Source organism: Chlamydotis macqueenii, chromosome Z (genome assembly GCF_036417535.1).
Source record: "Chlamydotis macqueenii isolate bChlMac1 chromosome Z, bChlMac1.mat, whole genome shotgun sequence".
Lineage (NCBI taxonomy): Eukaryota > Metazoa > Chordata > Aves > Otidiformes > Otididae > Chlamydotis > Chlamydotis macqueenii.
The window spans coordinates 49,553,804-49,571,046 of record NC_141593.1 but is presented as its reverse complement, the minus strand read 5'-3'; the positions used below and the strand labels follow the sequence as shown (position 1 = coordinate 49,571,046).

At 43.0% G+C, this 17,243-nt stretch overlaps 2 protein-coding genes across 8 annotated transcripts in view; one reads left to right on the top strand and one right to left on the bottom strand.

The window, feature by feature from the left end:
• Nucleotides 1-4,172, top strand: part of IDUA (alpha-L-iduronidase) — a 47,449-nt gene extending 43,277 nt beyond the window's left edge. For 4 of the 5 annotated variants that reach the window (XM_086770358.1, XM_086770357.1, XM_086770359.1 and 1 more), the window contains 4 exons: nt 145-270; nt 893-969; nt 1,760-1,860; nt 3,981-4,172. In XM_086770358.1, the coding sequence (XP_086626484.1) occupies nt 145-270; nt 893-969; nt 1,760-1,860; nt 3,981-4,081 (405 nt within the window). In that variant the 3' untranslated portion in view covers nt 4,082-4,172. The remainder of the gene's footprint in view (nt 1-144; nt 271-892; nt 970-1,759; nt 1,861-3,980) is intronic. The other variant, XR_015261432.1, reaches the window with a different exon arrangement.
• The window catches only part of LOC104474853 (purpurin), a 226,954-nt gene extending 209,933 nt beyond the window's left edge, over nt 1-17,021 (bottom strand). Inside the window, exons 1-6 of one of the 3 annotated variants that reach the window (XR_015261499.1) lie at nt 16,945-17,021; nt 16,001-16,118; nt 14,400-14,536; nt 12,756-12,868; nt 11,479-11,691; nt 10,223-10,305 (exon numbers count right to left, since the gene is read on the bottom strand). Coding sequence is in view for 2 of the 3 variants with exons in the window: in XM_086771233.1 (XP_086627359.1) it covers nt 11,465-11,691; nt 12,756-12,868; nt 14,400-14,536; nt 16,001-16,117 (594 nt within the window). In the remaining variant the exon portion in view is untranslated. Of the gene's footprint in view, nt 1-10,209; nt 10,306-11,464; nt 11,692-12,755; nt 12,869-14,399; nt 14,537-16,000; nt 16,119-16,944 lie in introns of those variants that run through there. The other 2 variants (XM_010118988.2, XM_086771233.1) reach the window with 2 other exon arrangements.
• Nucleotides 17,022-17,243: the final 222 nt, after the last annotated feature.

Below are 17,243 nucleotides of genomic sequence, written 5' to 3'. Positions count from 1 at the left end.
GAACTTTGATGGTTGTAAGCCACTTACAGCACCAACTCTATTGGAAATTTACAGTCCCAAAGTAAATACACAGTCACTTTAGACTGATGGCCTTTAGGTGCTGTAATGAAAGATTATTCACAACACTTCTCTTTGGCTCCACAGGACCCAGTGGTAACAGGCCCATTCCCGTTTCCTGAAGGTGGCATCCTGACACTGAAGCAAGACTTTCCCGTTCCCTCAGTCTTTCTTATTCACATCTGTGCAAGACCCAGATCAGTTCCTGATCAGGTATGTGTTATATTCTACTGTCAGTCTCACCAAACTAGAAACTGCTTCCTGCTCACTCGGAAGAGTTGGATTAGCATTTGGACCTATTATTTGTTAAAAGTGCCATGTTAGACTTAGTAAATAAACAATTCTTCTCTCTTTTGATGAGAAGGTTCTCCAAGGCATAATTCAAGATAAAGCATTCCACAGCAAGTGATAGGAGCCATCACTATGATAAGTGTGAGTTTATCCATGGTGGGAAAATAATAATGCAGTACTGGAAAGTGCAGTATCTTTTTTAAAATCATATCATGTGCTACCAGGCTTGACAACAGTTCTCCAGTTAATAAGTGATAGCTAAAAATAAAATGGAATCATGGCTGTTATGGATTTGACATCTCTATCTGCTCATTCAATCCCACTCATGTTCATAGTGGTGCCCAGAGCCTCTGAAGATCCTCTGCAAGGTTGAGAGTTTGAAGACATAAGCTCCAAAGCCACAGAGCCAGGAATTTTGGTTTTTTTCTCCAGTGTTAATTGGAAGAATCAAAGCAAATAATTAGTAAGGAAGGATGAACACAGAAATCTAACCTATCTGATTGGTTTGTGCAGTGTTCTTACATGGGCATGTGTCTTTGGACAGGTGACTGGTGTTCGTTTGATCCCTCTCACAAAGGGGCAAGTCATTGTGTTGTGGGAAGATGGCTGTGTAAATTCAAAGTAAGTAGCTTTTAAAGTAAAGCTCATATAACCAAATTACCAACACATTACTCCCTAAGTTGCCACCAGTCCTACAAAGTGAAACAAGTTCACAAATTAATAACTACTTGCTCTTTGAGAGATGCTACAGAGCAATTGTCTAACAAAATGAACTATAGGAACCTACGTGCAGAACTATGGAGAGCAACCCTAACTAATTTGCAATCTGAGCAATGGAATCTTCCTGTTGCTCTTCAGCATCCGATGGCATTTTTGAGGGACTTACCTTCAGCATAGCAGACAGGAAGATCCATGATAAAAGTTACATTAGCAACAGATGCCTAGGTGGAATCTTGCACATCCCTGTAAGGGAGGTGAGCTGGAAGAGAAAACTTCTAGTTCCTTGCTCCAGCAAGCTGTACTAGACTGGAAACCCTCTGTAGGTGAACTATCAGAGGCAATCCAGTGTACATCCAGACTCCCTCAGGAAGCACTGACTTAGCTCCTTTTCAAGCCAGTCTCTCTAGACTGTTCAGCCTTCGATACCTCTGGTTTGGGAGTAAAAGATGCTTGACAGTTAGTGATGCTGCAAGTACCTAGTATGGAAAGTCAGCCTGGGTGTTCTCCTGTGGGATCTTGGAGCTGTGGTTCTTCCTAATACTGACAATTTATTCCATCCCACATTTGGTAGGAATGCATCAACTGAATATTTCCTATATTTGGCCTTTGTTGAAATGGCTCTGAGATAAGGATTTGATTGCTCACCACATTATCAGTTGTATTTACTGAGCTGTCTGGTTTTCTTTTCTAGATGTATAAAGACATTTGAAGTGCAGTTCTCACCAGATGGAAAAGCATACCGGCGGATTAATGCCAAAGACACAATATTCACTCTCTGGGTTTACAGTCCAGGTAAGGCAAGAATACACATATTATGTAATCTGTCGTGTTAACAGTGCCACTCATGAGTGTTTGAAACATCATTTAGTAACGACTGAAGGTATGTAGCTTGCTAGTGACATACATACACTCTTATCGCAAATAAAAGCACATCTCTTCCTTTAGGACCATGTTATCAGTGAAAGCCTTATTCTCAAAGACAAGTACTAATTGACAAATAGTCCTGACGACTTTATTAGGAGTACTGCTATGAGTAAGCTTCTTGTCACAGAATTCACCCAGCTGCAGGCCTGGCAAGCTCCCTGAGAGGCAAAGCAGCACTTTTGTCTCTATTTGTAGCTGGTATAGAAGGACACAAAAATGAGAACCGAAAAAAAATTGCTCTACTTGACCAGAGCTTGGTGGTGTGCTCTTGATAGTAGACTCACATCAAGGCAAGTCTGAGGTTTGGGCTCAGTCTCACAGGTATTGGCCATGCCTTTACCTAAATTTGTACAATGCTTTTGGGGTAGGGCAGTAGGAACAAACTGCCTTGGTAATACTTGCTTTGTATCACTGAGTCTTGAGGTGTTAGACTGCCTAAGGATATGATATCAACACACAAATAAGTGGGAGGTCACATCCACCTTTCCTGGAGGGATTGGTTGTCTTGCATTTACCACATTCTGAATGGCTCCAGGGGAAGGTCGCAATTCTGCTCTTGTTGTGGTCACCTGTCCCTTTTATGGCTTAGCAATAAAAGCTATTAAGGTGCTCCCTTGTAAGAACAGAAGATGTCCTCCAGTAGGAGAGTCCTGGGTATCTCCACACCTAACCAAGGAGAGACACCTCTTGTGGTGTTTCCTAGAGCTTTCTTTTTAGCCCTGACTAGCTGCCAGTTTTAGATGTTTCACATCAGAGAGTAGTGAGTTTCATCTTTGTCAAGAGGGAAAGCTTCTCCCAGAGCCTGTGGTCATTTCTCCTCAAGTACAGCCTAGATGCAGTAGAAACATACCCAGGTGAAAAACACTGAAAGAAGGTAGTAGTATTTTCTTTGGGTATTTTTTTGTTGATTTTTAGGCTTTTTTAACCAGTCTGATCTGCAATGTTACTGTCCAACAATTATTACTAATAAACACTGATAAAAGCTGTATGAAACAGACAGATCTTGCCTCAAGGTGGTACTAATAAGGAGCAATTCAGAGCGGCTTTTGCCAGAAACACAAGCTCAATTTAGCCTGAGAAAGGCTTTGCAGCAGCAGTGGGTGCATAATAAAGTTCAGATCTATTATTGTAAAGTAAACACTACACAGGTAAGCAAAGACTGTAAGTCATAGCTAAGGCAAATCTCCAAAATTAGGATTCATTATCATCTAGTGCTGCACATTTGGGATACCTACCAGATTTAATTGTTTGTTTCAAAAACAAACAAAAAAAAGAGACTACTTGAATAATTCTCACATCTCAGGAGCTTTTATTGCTAGACACTCATTATTTCTAGCATTCTTTTAGGAAAAAAAAATACTAAAGCACATATTAAAACTGAGTAAGTAGATGAGAAAAAACATCTATATTGTTTGTGAGGTTAAAGAGTGTGCTAGTGAAGGCCATGTTCTTTGAACTGAATCAAGGATGAAAACCAGCAGAGCCACAGAACATCAACTCACATACCTTTGGAGCAAGTGGTGCTGCTTCCTGAGTTCAGCAGAGGGTTTTCAGTCAGCCTGCATACATCTTGTTCTGCTTCTTTGTTGATCCTGTCTCCACATTACCTGTTCCAAAGGCATAATTCGGGTAGAAAAGTAAGTCAGAAAAAAAAAACTTACTAGTTATGGGTTGCAGAAGATATCATAGCCTTCTTCCAAAGGGACTGCTGGGACAGCAGTCCTGTAGCTGCACTTGCACATCCTAATGGAGAGAGAGAGAGTCCTTGGTGCAGCAAAGAAAGAGAGCCAATACTTGGCCATGAGGAATTTATAACCATTTTTAGTTATACAGGCACAGACACACTTGCATAGGGTATAGAACTGATTTAATTTACCCAGCCCGTTCCACAAACCTACATTTTATAGAAGTAGTGCCTGTTCCACATCCTCCAAGCACCACAGGTGTCAGCCTTCCACAGTGACCATTTCTAACCTTTTCATTTGCAGGAAGCTCAGTCTCCGGCTTTTACAGAGTGCGTGCCATTGACTACTGGGGGAAGGCAGGCCTGTCCTCTCATCCTGTTGAGTATGTTGAAGCTTTCAAGTGACTCTGAAGAATGGTGCCTGGCTTAGTGACAGAGCAGTGTATGCTCCCTGCAAATGACAACTCCCCAGAAAAATAAACTCCTCCCAAGCTGAGGAGGGAGTATTGAAAAGACCTGATGAAGCAAGTTAGGAATGCAAGTTAGAAGCAACTGCCCCATTAACTCTTCAAAGCTCAAAAGGCTGGTTATCAGCCACAACTGACAACCCAACTGGTACAATTGTTAAGAAGCTACCATAGGACTGGGATTCAGCTTGGTACCTGGGAATTATGGGAATAAATATTTACTATTCCATATTTTACACTGAGCTAATGACTAGGACAACCAAAGATTTCTAGAAGTCACAAACTGCAGCAGGAACGGGACCATTGCTTCACTGTATGAGTGAGAGTGGCGGCAACGGCGCAAGGAGAACCTGTCTGAGAGTGAACTGCCTGCCTCAGCTGCCAGGCTATCTTGACATAATGGTTTGATGGAAAAGCGCATAGCAACCAGATGCATCCAAAGCGTGAAGTGAAGAATCCCTGCTTCCCTGCCAGTTAGTCACACATGCTCCTGTGGGTTCTTTCAGAGCATTTGCTATGTCTTCAGTTGTATGAGCTTCTCTAATCTGCAGCCATTACAGCTAACATGTCTTCCCCAGCATGCCTCCCCTCTCACATTGTAAGTGACCTGGGGTTTGGCTTTGGGTGGCCAGGAGAAAGATGAAATGCTAGTAAGAGCCTTTTGTGGTTTTTTATTACAGGAGAGCACACTGCTGAATGTAACAGGGTTGCTATTGAGAACAAGTTAGGAAATTAACCAAAAATAGTTTGAGTTTCTGTGCTTTGCAAAGCATCTGCTCAAGTGTGTGATAGCCCCAGATCATGGACTACAGAACACCTCTGACTGTCCTTGCAGCTGCCAAACACTTTACGTAACAGCAAAGTTCCCTGAAATTGCAAGGGTGTTTTTTTACTCTCCCCTTTTCACAACTGGCACAGTTTGAACTGTGCCTTTAAAATGCTTCTAGAGGGAAGGTTAATGCCAGTGAAAACAGCTGGAGTGTTTTCCATAAGAGGAGCAACTTTGTCACACAAACAAATCCCCTACTGCTCCCTTTGCTGACATCAGCCACCTCACCAACATAACAACAAAGACTGCATATTTGATGAAACATTTAGGTCTCAGACAAAAAAAAACCCCAAGTTCGCACAGTAGAAGAGAGCTGAGCTACCTCAAATGGCCTCGCTTTTACAGCACAGAAAAGAAACATATACAAAAAGTCAGTATACATGAGATGAGGCCTTGTATCTCCTTACCTCTGGCTACTTATTAATGTGCTTATGCTGAAAGTTAGCCTTAAAACATTAATTTTGTTGCAGAATTCAGATGAAATATTTCTTACCTCACTGAAATTTGAATAAGGACTGCTTGTCACATCCTAATCTGCCAGTTCCTTGGCATTAAAGGCTTGTGCAGAACAGAAGAGGGCCACTGGAGCCTACTTAATTGATAATTTTTTTCAGTTTGAGAAAAGTTGGTGAGAAGTTCTACTTGGATAGAGATAATAAAAATACATTTCAAAGTTGTTATAACTGCCCCTAAGTCAAGAATTAGAATACACAGTTAAATCTAGCAGTTAAGACATATTGTTTTGCTGGTATGAAGTGGAACCACAAGAAAAATTACTTTTAAAAATATTCAGGTATAGGTCCTTGAGAGATTTCAGTGCATCTGAAGCAAGGGAAGATACAGGAGCTTGAGCGGACAGTTTACCCTGTTAGGATGTCCTATTTGAGTAGCCCTCTGCTTTAAAATTTTCCCACACTGGTAATTAGAATATAACAGTCTTTATCAAACCACGGACCATGCACTAGTTACAGGCGATTGAAAAAAAATGAAGCATAGCCGTCATGAACAGTATTGATTTTTGCTCTGCAGGGATGTAGTAGAAAATGTATACCAGTGCAGATCATGAAAATCAGAAGATCAAAAATCACTGCCCTGGTTTATTAAGCAGACAAATTATACCTCACACAAGTGAGGTCAGTAATGGCGTATATGAGGCAAATGATCCAAAGCTGATGAGTCCTGTTGGAATGTTAGGCTTTTGAAAAGGTACAGAACAGAGAATGGCAATTCACTTACTCTTGCCATGCATTGAAGTCTGACCCTATAGCAAGGGATTTCCTTTAGGGCGAGTTATCATATTTTAGAAGATTTTTAGGCTGGGAGTTCTGCTAGCCCAGGATTTCTGCTTCTTAGCAGTAACAGATATGAGGCTTGCAGCTGCCTCTTTGAAGTGATTTGTAATTCTCATGCTTACTTTTTTTGTCTTGTTAAAAAGCAAAGTAAGAGTGCTGTTTTCTCTAAAGTTTCAAGGTAAAATTTCATACATTATTGTATTGCATATTGAAGCCACAAAAAAAAAGCAGAAATTTTATTTGTAAGGGCAGAGCTTAACATGTTGTACATGCAAATAAAATCCAATTTTGTAGGGTCAAGTCCAGCCACTTTGAAAATCTGTCACTAGGTCCCTCTTTTAGGGCTTCTACATTAAACATAATCCAAAGTGTGGAAGGCACGGTGCTTTTCCAGGTATTTTCCTGGCAGTGGAAAACATACATGTAAAGCAGAGCTGACCAGAAATGGTGCACTGTCTGTTCAGAAACAAGTTTTGAATGTTCAGTAAGATTTTTTCCTTCTTCTTCTTCTTCTTCTTTACTGCTTTGGTATAAACTTACTCCATTAAACAATGAGCAAGTCTAAACAACTACAGCAGAGAAGAGAATTTGAGGCTTGAGTTTATTTCCAACAAAGTATAGATGTTTTGGGCTGCCCTTATCTTTTTTACAGTTTAACGTCTACAGAAAAATGGTATTTAATACTTGAAACTTGAGCTTTCTGTAACTATCTGTCACTGACTCTGTCTGATAGAGCTTCCAAAATGGCATGTTTAACACTACTATCTCTTTCACTACTGGGCAGTGATCAGCTCCCCCTCACAGTTTCAGTTTTCAGAAGTACCAGATGTGCATAGTGCTAAGTGAAAGTAGCAGATGCTTAGTAATTCTGTAGCACCAGAACAAAAGCAAGACTGCAGAGTGCTCGGGTATGTCTCTTGCTGGCCATAAATCCAAATAGGAAAATTTAACTGCAACTGCATGGTAAAATTGTTTGCCTGCTCTTCACGCAAAAGCTTCTGAGGCTATGTAGCAGTTCTGCAACTATTTGTTAAAATCAATGCCAGGGAAATACCTTTCAAAGGAGTGTTTTATATTGTCTAATTGTGTATATACTGCATTTGTTACCATCTTTTGTGCTACCAGTAAAAACAGTTTTTAATCTTTCACAAGAACCCTGTAAAAATAGGATCTAATAATTGTGTTCTAGAAGCAGCAACTTAATCTGGGAAAGTAAAGCCTGTTCTCAAGATACAGAAGATGGCTTGATTGGTGTAAGTTCCAACATTACATGAAAATGAAGCATGAAGGGAGTATGACCATAAGAAATTTCAAGGAACTTAAAAGCATAGATTATCTTAGTTACCACAGCCCAGGGAAGGCTAGTCTAACTCAACATGATATTGCAGCATCAGATCTCAGGACTTGCAGTGTCCTTGCTGGGGGGAGGTTCACCAACATTTGGAGGACAGTATCATTGCAGGGTTCATCCTGCTCTTGCACAGTCCTAGCCTTTCTGCCAGCACTAAAGGAACTTCTGAGGACAAAACAATAGTCCTTTTCATTTGTAAACAGCTTTTTCTTTTCTCTTGTTAGTGGAAGGTTTGTGCAGGACAGAAATTATGACTTGGAACCTGTACACACACTTAAAACCAGGAATAATAGACTGTTTCTCATCAGCCAGCTCAAACAGCAGATATAACCTAGAGGATTTATGTTGAACTCAGGGGAATAACAACAGAAGTGTTAAACCAGATCCGAATACACTCGTAGCTGCCTGCCCTACCCTAGCTTTTCTTTCGCATTTCCTGCAGTCAGTGGAGAGAAATGGGTATGAGCTAAAACTCCCGTCTGTTTATTAACTTACCAGATCATATGTCAAGGGCCTGCATGTGATCCTGATGGGATTGTGTTCCTCCAGTTCCTCAAAGATCAAGACAGATTCCTGGGGCATGTATAACTCCATGGTGTACTCTCCCTGAATCATCACTATCCTCCTACAAACTTGGAGGCACAACCTTGTGTGTCTGAGGAGGGATTTTACTGCCTAACTTACCTGGACAGACTATACCTAGCACAATAAGGATGCACTTGGTCCTGCATATAGATCCTTCTTGCTAGAACTCCCATCTGCTCTGGTCATACAGTTATTATAACCATAGACATTAAAAATCCCCCTTCTCTAGGACTGATAGTATTGGTCTGAATGTCCTGGCCAAAGCCCAGGCTCCTTCAGCTGGGGGTTAGTGTTGTCTAATCACTTGCAATACAAGTCCTAAGGTCACAGATCTCCACCTCAATACTTCCTCATGGAAGAGGTGAACATTTGATCAATACACTGACCTTGCACTTAGTCCAGCACAAGCAGCTGATATTTTTTCAACAGTCAGTAGTCTCTGTGTGTTTTTTTGTTTGCATTGCTTGCTGCTGCTTTTCTGGTTTTGTCCTTAGTTTTAGATGGTAGTTCACCATCTTGTTCCCCATCAGGGTAGCTTTCTCTAGACAAGAAGAGCAAGGAACTCCTTTTTTTCGATGAAAATCCCAGGAAATGCAAGCTTGAGAGACTTCCTGCGTCCCTGGGATAGTATCTCTGGTATGCAGTCAGTGGTTCTTATGCTCCTTCCAACAGATGCAGCAGATAATCATTGGATATTGTAGATAAGATTGTGCAAGCATCTTGCAGCAGCTGTTTTACAGTGTAGTACTCTGAAGGTCTTCATTCAGTATCAAACTTATGCTACATACCTTTTGAAAGCCTCAGGTGCAGGGGCTGTTCAGGGTGGTCTTCCCTCTTTGATTGGTGACTGACTTGCAAAAATTTATGTTGCTGGCAGACTGCATGGTTCAGGAGGTTGCTGGGGTGTTCTAGGCTGGTACTTTTATTCATAGGAAACATTCAAAGTGAATGTGATTTTACTAAGAGCAGTGTAAAACAGATGTCAAAAATGCTGATTAAGGTTACCCTTTTTTTACATAAAATTGTCTATATACTATTCTTTTTGTTCCCTCTATTAAATTCTTGCCCATAAAATCATCAGTTCTGTATGTCTCAGATACTGGTGGGTGGATTATGAAGGCAGTGGGGAGTAATTTACTGCCAATGCTGTTAGAAATGCCAGTAACTGCTCATTTAAAGCAATATCCCAGTGTTATTGAAAGCAACATCTGCTTTATTGCATTTGTGATTCAGAAGCTAATTAGAAGTACTGTGGGCAGACTTTTGACTATTCAGATGTAGCAGAAATAACCATAAGATTTTACCAGGCAGCAAGGATCACACTATCAGCCTCATCTCAGAGTTTTTGTTCAAGAGGATTTCTTGGCTTCAGAATTTAAATAGAACTGCTGGTGGGAGAGTTACGCTGTGTATGCCAGGACCCTGCAGGCACTCACAAGCCTTCGTTGCTTTGCACAGTCTCACGTGGAGCCTCCACCTGCATAGCTCTTGCCCTTGGACCACAGACCCTCTTCAGCTCAGCCCAGGCCTCTGCCCCTTGCAAGCCTTGCTGCAGGTAGCTCTGCCTCTGACCCAGTCTTCAGTCCCGTTTCTGGCCAGAGCCGCCTCAGAGGCTTGCCTGTGCCCTGTCCTGTGCCTTGCTGCCCTTGCTTGCTGGCTGAACTTCCGAGGTGAACTCCAGACCTGCCTTGTCACCTTGCGTTTGTCTGATGATCATCACTGTCATGGGACCTGTCCCTGTCACCACCCCTGCCCTGCTCCCCATGCTTGGTGTTGGGGAGGGACACTGCCCTGCCTGTGCTGGGGCCAGCCACTCCTTTCCTATTCCCCAACAGGACAGCAGGTAACAAAAAGCAATTCCAGAGATTTAAAAAAAAAAAAATTTATTGAGAAATGCCACATTAGATATCCCCTTGAAAATTCAAATATGACTGTATTGCACATAATCTACAAAACCCACAATATTTTCATGTGTTTTTCAGGAAAAAAACACTTGTCCATACTATGATTTTCTTTTTTTTTATTAGCTGAGTGGCAACTTCAGGATCAAGAGGTCTGGTTTCTGTGCTTAAGGATAGGATCAGAAGTGTACCCTTAGCAGGCCCCTGGAAAGAAAGAAAAGTAAACTTTAGTCCTTGTATGCAAACTTGCAAAGTGCTTTAACAGCCTTTTAGTCTTCAGTGAAGCTGTAGCTACCACCTTCCTAGGGTACTTCTGAATCACAGTACAAGGTTAAGATGTGGGGGGTGCAAAAGTTGCTGTTTGCATTGCTCTGTCTGTTGGCATAGCACTTGCACAGCCTTTGCTAGTCCCAGTTTCAGCTTATGCGAGCACCTAGGCATAAGCCCACAAGCCCCCTTCCCTCTTCTACAGTAAGAAATATGGAAGGGCATGGGACAGGGACCGCACTGGGTCATGGCAGCACCTGCTCTGTAGTGGAGAACTGGCTCACACAATGATGTGCCGTTCAGAAGATTTTAGCTGCCATTTCTTGTCCAGCAGTGTAGAACACGTGTGTTACTGTGGCAGTCCCCCAGTCCAGGTCCTCAGGCCTCTGGCTTAGTTAAGGGCCAATCTCCAGGCAAGGCAATGTGGCCACTCAAAGAGGAATTTCTGCCTCCAGCATAGCCCTAAAAAATTACCACATGGACAGCATATGAGCTAGAAGATAGCTCCCATGCCTCCAGAAAAAAAAAAGTTGTCTCAAAATGGTCTTTAGACATGCTCTGTTCACATGTATGTGGCACAACAACGGCTGACTCCCACTGCCAGCAGACACGGTCAGAACCACTGCTTGGAGCCCCTTGTCTCTGCTGCTCAGACCGCCCAGGACATGAATCCTGGAAGCTGAGAAGAGTGAGGGTGCTTCTTCCTGGAGGCAGCTTCTCCTCCTTTCCTGGAGGGCAGTGCACAGACCTGAGGTAAAATGCTCTTATCCAGGTGGCAAAGACAAGCGTTTCCAGGTTGTTACACCTGTCCCTGTGCTGTTATTAAAGTAAGAAAGCTGATCTTCTTTTTGTAGTGTACCAGTTTCAGCACACAGGATTTCTATAAGGGCAAAATTAAGGCTGCAGAACCACCCTATGACAGGCTCCCTTGCGTGGACTTTACTTTGTAGCTCTTTTCTTATTAGATATAATGTTAAAAAACCATTGCTAAAAAAAAGAGTACAGCTCTAGTTTGATATGATTCTGTCACATTTACAGCAAATGTGATCACCTGCTCTATATGCTGCCCATGCAGCCATTTCAGTGAGTTTGCTAATTATCCAGAAGTACCTGACTGAAGCACAGGCTGGAACTGGCCAGACATGCAAATTTCTTCCTGCTTCTGACGCACAATGCGCTGAATGGCAGGGGGGAGGCCGCGGGGGTTGCGTGAGAAGATCAGGGAGTAGCCATCATCACAAGAGCCATCCTCCTTTAGACTGCGGCAGGCATAGGTAATAGCGTAGTTGTCATAGTCAGTGTCAATCACCCAGTAGTTGTCCCCTGAAACATCAGAACACACTTGTTTGTCACGGTGGGCAAAACAGAGCAGAGGTGGACCTAGTCATGCCACAGGGAGATGCCTCACTTCATCACATGGCAGGAATAGCTTCCCAAAGGATCTAAAGTCACCTCCCACATCCAGCTTATCTCCACACCATGAAGTAAAGAACTGGGACAAGCACAGGGCATCTGGAGACCATGATGCTCAGTGCGTTTTCACCTTTAGTTTCTTATGCTAGAAGTACTGGGAAGAAGGACTAGAACTTTCCAGGTTTTCAGTGGCAAAAAATGGCTGTTTCTTGCTCAAGCATGGGGGTGTGGGGCATACAGATTAAATTTTGGCCATACAGATTAAATTTCCTGTACAAGAAGCCTCAGCAAAACATGCTACCTGTTTTCCAGCCTTGCTCAACTGAGTGCATTTTGATGTGGCTTACTTGCCAGTACTAAATGAATGTACTTCTTTCTAACACATTAGGAGGCCAGGTCTGCCCAACTTCCACAGCTGGAGTCCCACAGCTACGGGAGACTTGGGCACAAAGTATGGGGTGTGCAAAGTTCATAACTGAGGTTCAGCAGTAGCAGTTGCTGCAAGAGTTACTTCAGTTAACAGCTCCATTTTGTTGAGTCCAGCTGTCCTCCTGGCTGGAGTTCATATGTGGGTCCACATGTTGCCTCCCATTAGCTATGAGAAGTAGAAGGATGACTAACCCTCAGCACCTTTATAATGACCACTGTGGAGCGCAGGAAGTATTGCTTCCCTAAGTTCAACACCCTACTTGGCTGTACAAAATTTGTGTGCATGCCCTGTTGCCTCTAAGCTGCATCTTCTCTGCTAATATATATATGGTGCATAGGTGAGGTCTCTGGGGAGTCTCTGGGTCCTGCCCCTTTTGTAGAGATAAAAAGCACTGCTTGGGTAAAGCGTCCCATCCAAAAAAGGATGTTTAGTCTTCACTTGGAGCAATATGAGCTCAAGTGTTTTTCCCATTCGTATACTGAAACACACAACTCTGGGCACCTGTAAGTTATTGACCAACACGGAGGGGCTGAAGTTCACTCACCACCGCTAGAGAGGTAGCTGGCCAGGCCCTGGTAGGTCATGTACATTTTTGCTGGAGTGCTTGGGTCAGGTACTGTGTACTGAGCAGCCATGTCAGCACAGATCACCCAGAACCTGCAACAAGATCCATGAGACTGAAGGTAAAACTCTGCACCATGTGATCTTCAAATGGGTGTCCCTCACTCAGAACTCAGGCAAGAACCAGACTACAGTTTAGCACAACTATGTCAGGCACGGGCATGGCCTTTCTTTATGGAGAGTCATTGTCTGTCATTAAGTAGTGCAAATCTCTGACAGCCCCCCATCACTGACAGTGCATTGCTGCTGTCTGGCCCCCCATCTGCTGTGCAACTACCCTGCAGCTGGGGCAGTGCTCTGACCCTCCTTCGGCTCCACAGGCTTTTTTACCACTCGTTTCTGTACAAATGGACAGCCACCAAGCAAAATGATGGAGGTCTTTTCTTGGCTCCCTGCTAGCAGCCTGCAGAGTGAGCTGACCTGCATTTAGGCTCATGTGCTGTGTTCCTGGGTGGAGGTGGGGACTTGGCTCTCGTCTCTCTAACCCTTCCTCGCTCTGTTGGCACAGGAATGACTGTTAACAAGCACAAAAATAATTACAGCCACTCCGCTGTTCAAGCCTTCACACAGTGAACAGTGGGGAACCCTGTAAGTGCCTGAACATCCTGTCTTCTTTGTCCATTTCTTCTAATGCCCAGGTTGTTTTGAATACCACCTGTGTCTTAGCAGAGTTTGTCAAGCGTTAGCTGGTTTTATGAAGCAGTGGAAGAGTCTGCATTCCTTGCCTTGCACAGGCTGTGCTTCCCCTTTACCCTGCCATCACAGAACTAAATTCCCAGCAGCCCTGAGACCCCACGCAGTCCTTTCAAGAATCTCCCAACCTGCACTACGTGAGCTGCCTGCAAAGCTTCATTTGCCCCATGCGAAAATATCCTAGAGTGCTGTGCTTTTAAGACTTACAAGGTTCGTAGCTACTCACTCTATTATTCATGCAGTTAGTCATTTTTTGACAGCTAATGCACAACAGATCTAGTGCTAGCCTTCTGGAAGCCCCAGATTTTATTTTCTACACTCAGAAAGGCATTTAATCCCTTTATGTGCTGTAATTCCTTTTAGTAACCGTGACCAACAGGCCAAACTCTTAAGCTTCTTTCCATCAATCTATTCAGGCATCATAGTGGCATTCAGGAGCTGGCCACATGTTTTCTTCAGAAGTCCATCCAACACTGTGTTGAAAGGTCTGTGAAAGTAATGCTCACTTACACTCTACCCCTACCCCTGAACCTTTTACTGAAATGAGAGCTGCCCTGCCCTTGCAGCCCCACAGGCTTTTCACTAGCTTCTCTTCTTGCTTGCAATTCATTTACCTAACCGTTCCATCATTCAAGATTTGACTTTATAATTGACTTTATGCAGTAGTTTTGTGATGGACCCAGATCAGAGCAAGGCTGAGACCCAGTATTCAAAAGCATCTAACCTCTGGCTTCTAATATATTACCTTGATTGAGTTTCCCTTTTTGATGAAGAAAACCCAGCTGTGTTGTGTGCTCGGGATAGATCACCATCCATGCCCCCCTCCTCTAGTACTTCATGGCAGCAGCCAGAGCTGAAAGTCAAGAGAGCTCACCCAAAAAGCTTCACTCGGCCTTTGGAAGACGCTGTCATTGTGCCATCTTCCTCCACGGTGTATTCAGCAGAGATGTTGTCCTGAAGGAAAAGGCCTTCTGGATCCTTCTTGGCCAGGGCGTACCATTTCCCTGCATACTAACATGAAAGAATATTAATATCTGGATTAATCACCATGGCAAGGTTAGCACAAAAGCGTTTTTGTAAACTTAGTGCCCTCCTAACCACCCATAGACTGGCCTATAGAGAAAATCTGAGCTTGGGTGGGTATGCAGCACACAAGTACTGCTATGCCTTCTGATGAGCCCGTGCCTCGAGGAGTGGGTCTAGCAGCTCTGCACTTCTGTGTGCATGTACTTGCTGTCACGTGAGACATTCCTGTCACAGTGACCCCACTCCAAATCTTCTCCCATCCTGAGATGCCTGCTGGGAGTCAGGCTGGTTCTTCCCTGTTCCCATTTAGGCCCCTGCTTCTCTGTGGAAGATGCCACCAACAATACCAAATTGCAACAACAAAGACTTGAGCAAGTTGGCTGGAGGCACTCTTTGTGGCTGCTGGGGGCCACGGTTGATCTCTGATGGTGAAAAGGGTCTACCCAGCCAAGCAGAAAAGGATGAGTCTGTGCACTATGAATAGGAAGGGATGTGTCAGGGAGACTAGCAGCAGGGGAAAATTAATTGAGATTACGGGCAAGAAAATTTCCAGGAAAAAATGAGTCCCTGAAAATATACAAGCAGTATCTGGCAAAATGAAAACAAGATCTAAACAGGTGACTAACAGACAGGAAGGCCCTCAAAAGTTATCAGTACACATGATCAGTACACACTATCAGTAAACATTTTCAGGAGAAATGTTAAGGAAAGCAGAACTTAGCTGTGTTGAATTTCATTCTTCTTCTATTGAGATCTGCTTGGCAAGTTACATGTTTAAGCCTGAAACAGAGTCTGCAACTGCCAAATACAGGAGCCTGAGAAAACCAGACCTTTTAAAATTAGGATGGTCACAAAGCTCTCCCCAGATATGTGTTTGTTTCCACCAAAGCAAATCTTGTACAGAGGAAGTGCTGGGCCCACCACAGCTATGGCTGAAGTGATGTTTCCTGAGGGACAGCCAAAGGAGGTACTAGCACACATATCTTTCCAACACCTAGTTATCCCTGATTTCCTCCTCAGAGGCAGACAGATTAAATGTTACATTTAAACAAGAGTTAGGATACCCAGATGGATAAATTTTCAGTTTGCTATTACTCCCAAGGATGGCTGGGGGTGGATGCAAATCCCTTAGGGCTTGTGTTTGGGCTTTCTCTTTGATAGGGCTATAAATTGTTTCATTCACAGGCCTGCTGAAAGCTGACATCTGTACTGAGCTTTGAGCTAACAGAAGATGCATCTAACAGAATAATATCTTTGACTTTAAAGGCCAGTTTTATGCTCAGAAGGTTAAACAGTAGTGAGCAAAGCAAACTACAGGAACAGTGACTGAGAGTCAACATACAAAAGAAGTTAACTTCTTGGTGAGGAACCCCCTTAGATTAACACAACCCATAATCTGGAAAAACAGTTTATATATGAAGCTTCTTCACATATCCTGTTGATAATTACCCTTTTTGGATCAAAATTGTCTTTCACAGAGAAAGACTCCACTGCACAGGTCTGAGCTAGGCTATATTCAACAGTAGAGAAGACCGAGGCCAGGAAAACATACTGTGCGTATTTCATTCTGCAAGACAAAAGCAAACGCGGAGTTTTATTTCACACAGTACATGTGGGTAGCTGGTTTTGTGCCTATGTATCCATTCTGCTCATTTTAAAACTAGTTTCTTCCCATGCTAAGCAGACTTCCAGCTCTTCCACTGAGAAACCACTGGGTCTTTGTGGTGCCTAAATCCAGCCAAAACTGAGCATCAATGGCAACTACTTTGCAAGAGTATTTTACTTGTCAGTCATAGTATTGCAGTTCATGATATTTTTACATTATAAATCAAATCAGACTCTGGATAAGGTTAGTAAGAATTGATAAAAATTTAAATTTTAAAAAATGTTTGTTTTCATAAGAAGAATAATATTCTGATGAGCTCTGGTAAAGCACTGTCAGTTGTAAGGATGTTGTTTCTAATTATTTCATGGTGAGTGTCTACTTTGCTTTCAAGCTAGCAAAGCCATGTTCTTTATGACAGTAGACCTCTACAAACATGACAGATAATATTCCATTTCTAGAGGCTTGATCTGCCATTGCAGCACAGCTGTAAGGTGGCCATGGCTTTATTTATCTCCTCATCTGTATCCCAGCATATTTGTTTCTCACGCTTTGGGAAGAGAGCACCTGTATATACATTCTTGCAGAGTACTTGGCCTTGAATACCTGTTCTGATGCCCAGATAAAACACAGTTACCTGAAACTTGCTTACAGCATCCAAGCTGAGCGACCAACCCAGGACTTCCGAACACCCGAGCGGCTACTCCGTTCCTAGTTGCTGCCATGCAAGCTGCGCTTCCCTAGTGCAAGAGATGTTAATCTGGCCTGCCTCTGCTGAAGAGAGACCTACCTGTTGGGTAGAGACGTCAGAGATCCCTGAGGCTACTCTGCTTCAGTCTTTGGGCTGCAGTCAGCAGGAGAGTTTTGTGTCAATTGCCCTCCAGCTGCCTTTAAATAATGAATCTGCAAAGTCACTAATTGGTTATTTTTGCTCGTGTGCCTGAATAAAACGCTTAATCGTGGATAATCCATTATGTAAAAACCAACTGTAATCCTCATGCTGGTGGGTCTGACTGCTATACTAATATAAACACAGCTTTTACATAATGGAAAAAGCTGCCTAGAAAGATAATAAGTCTGCTGATGTGA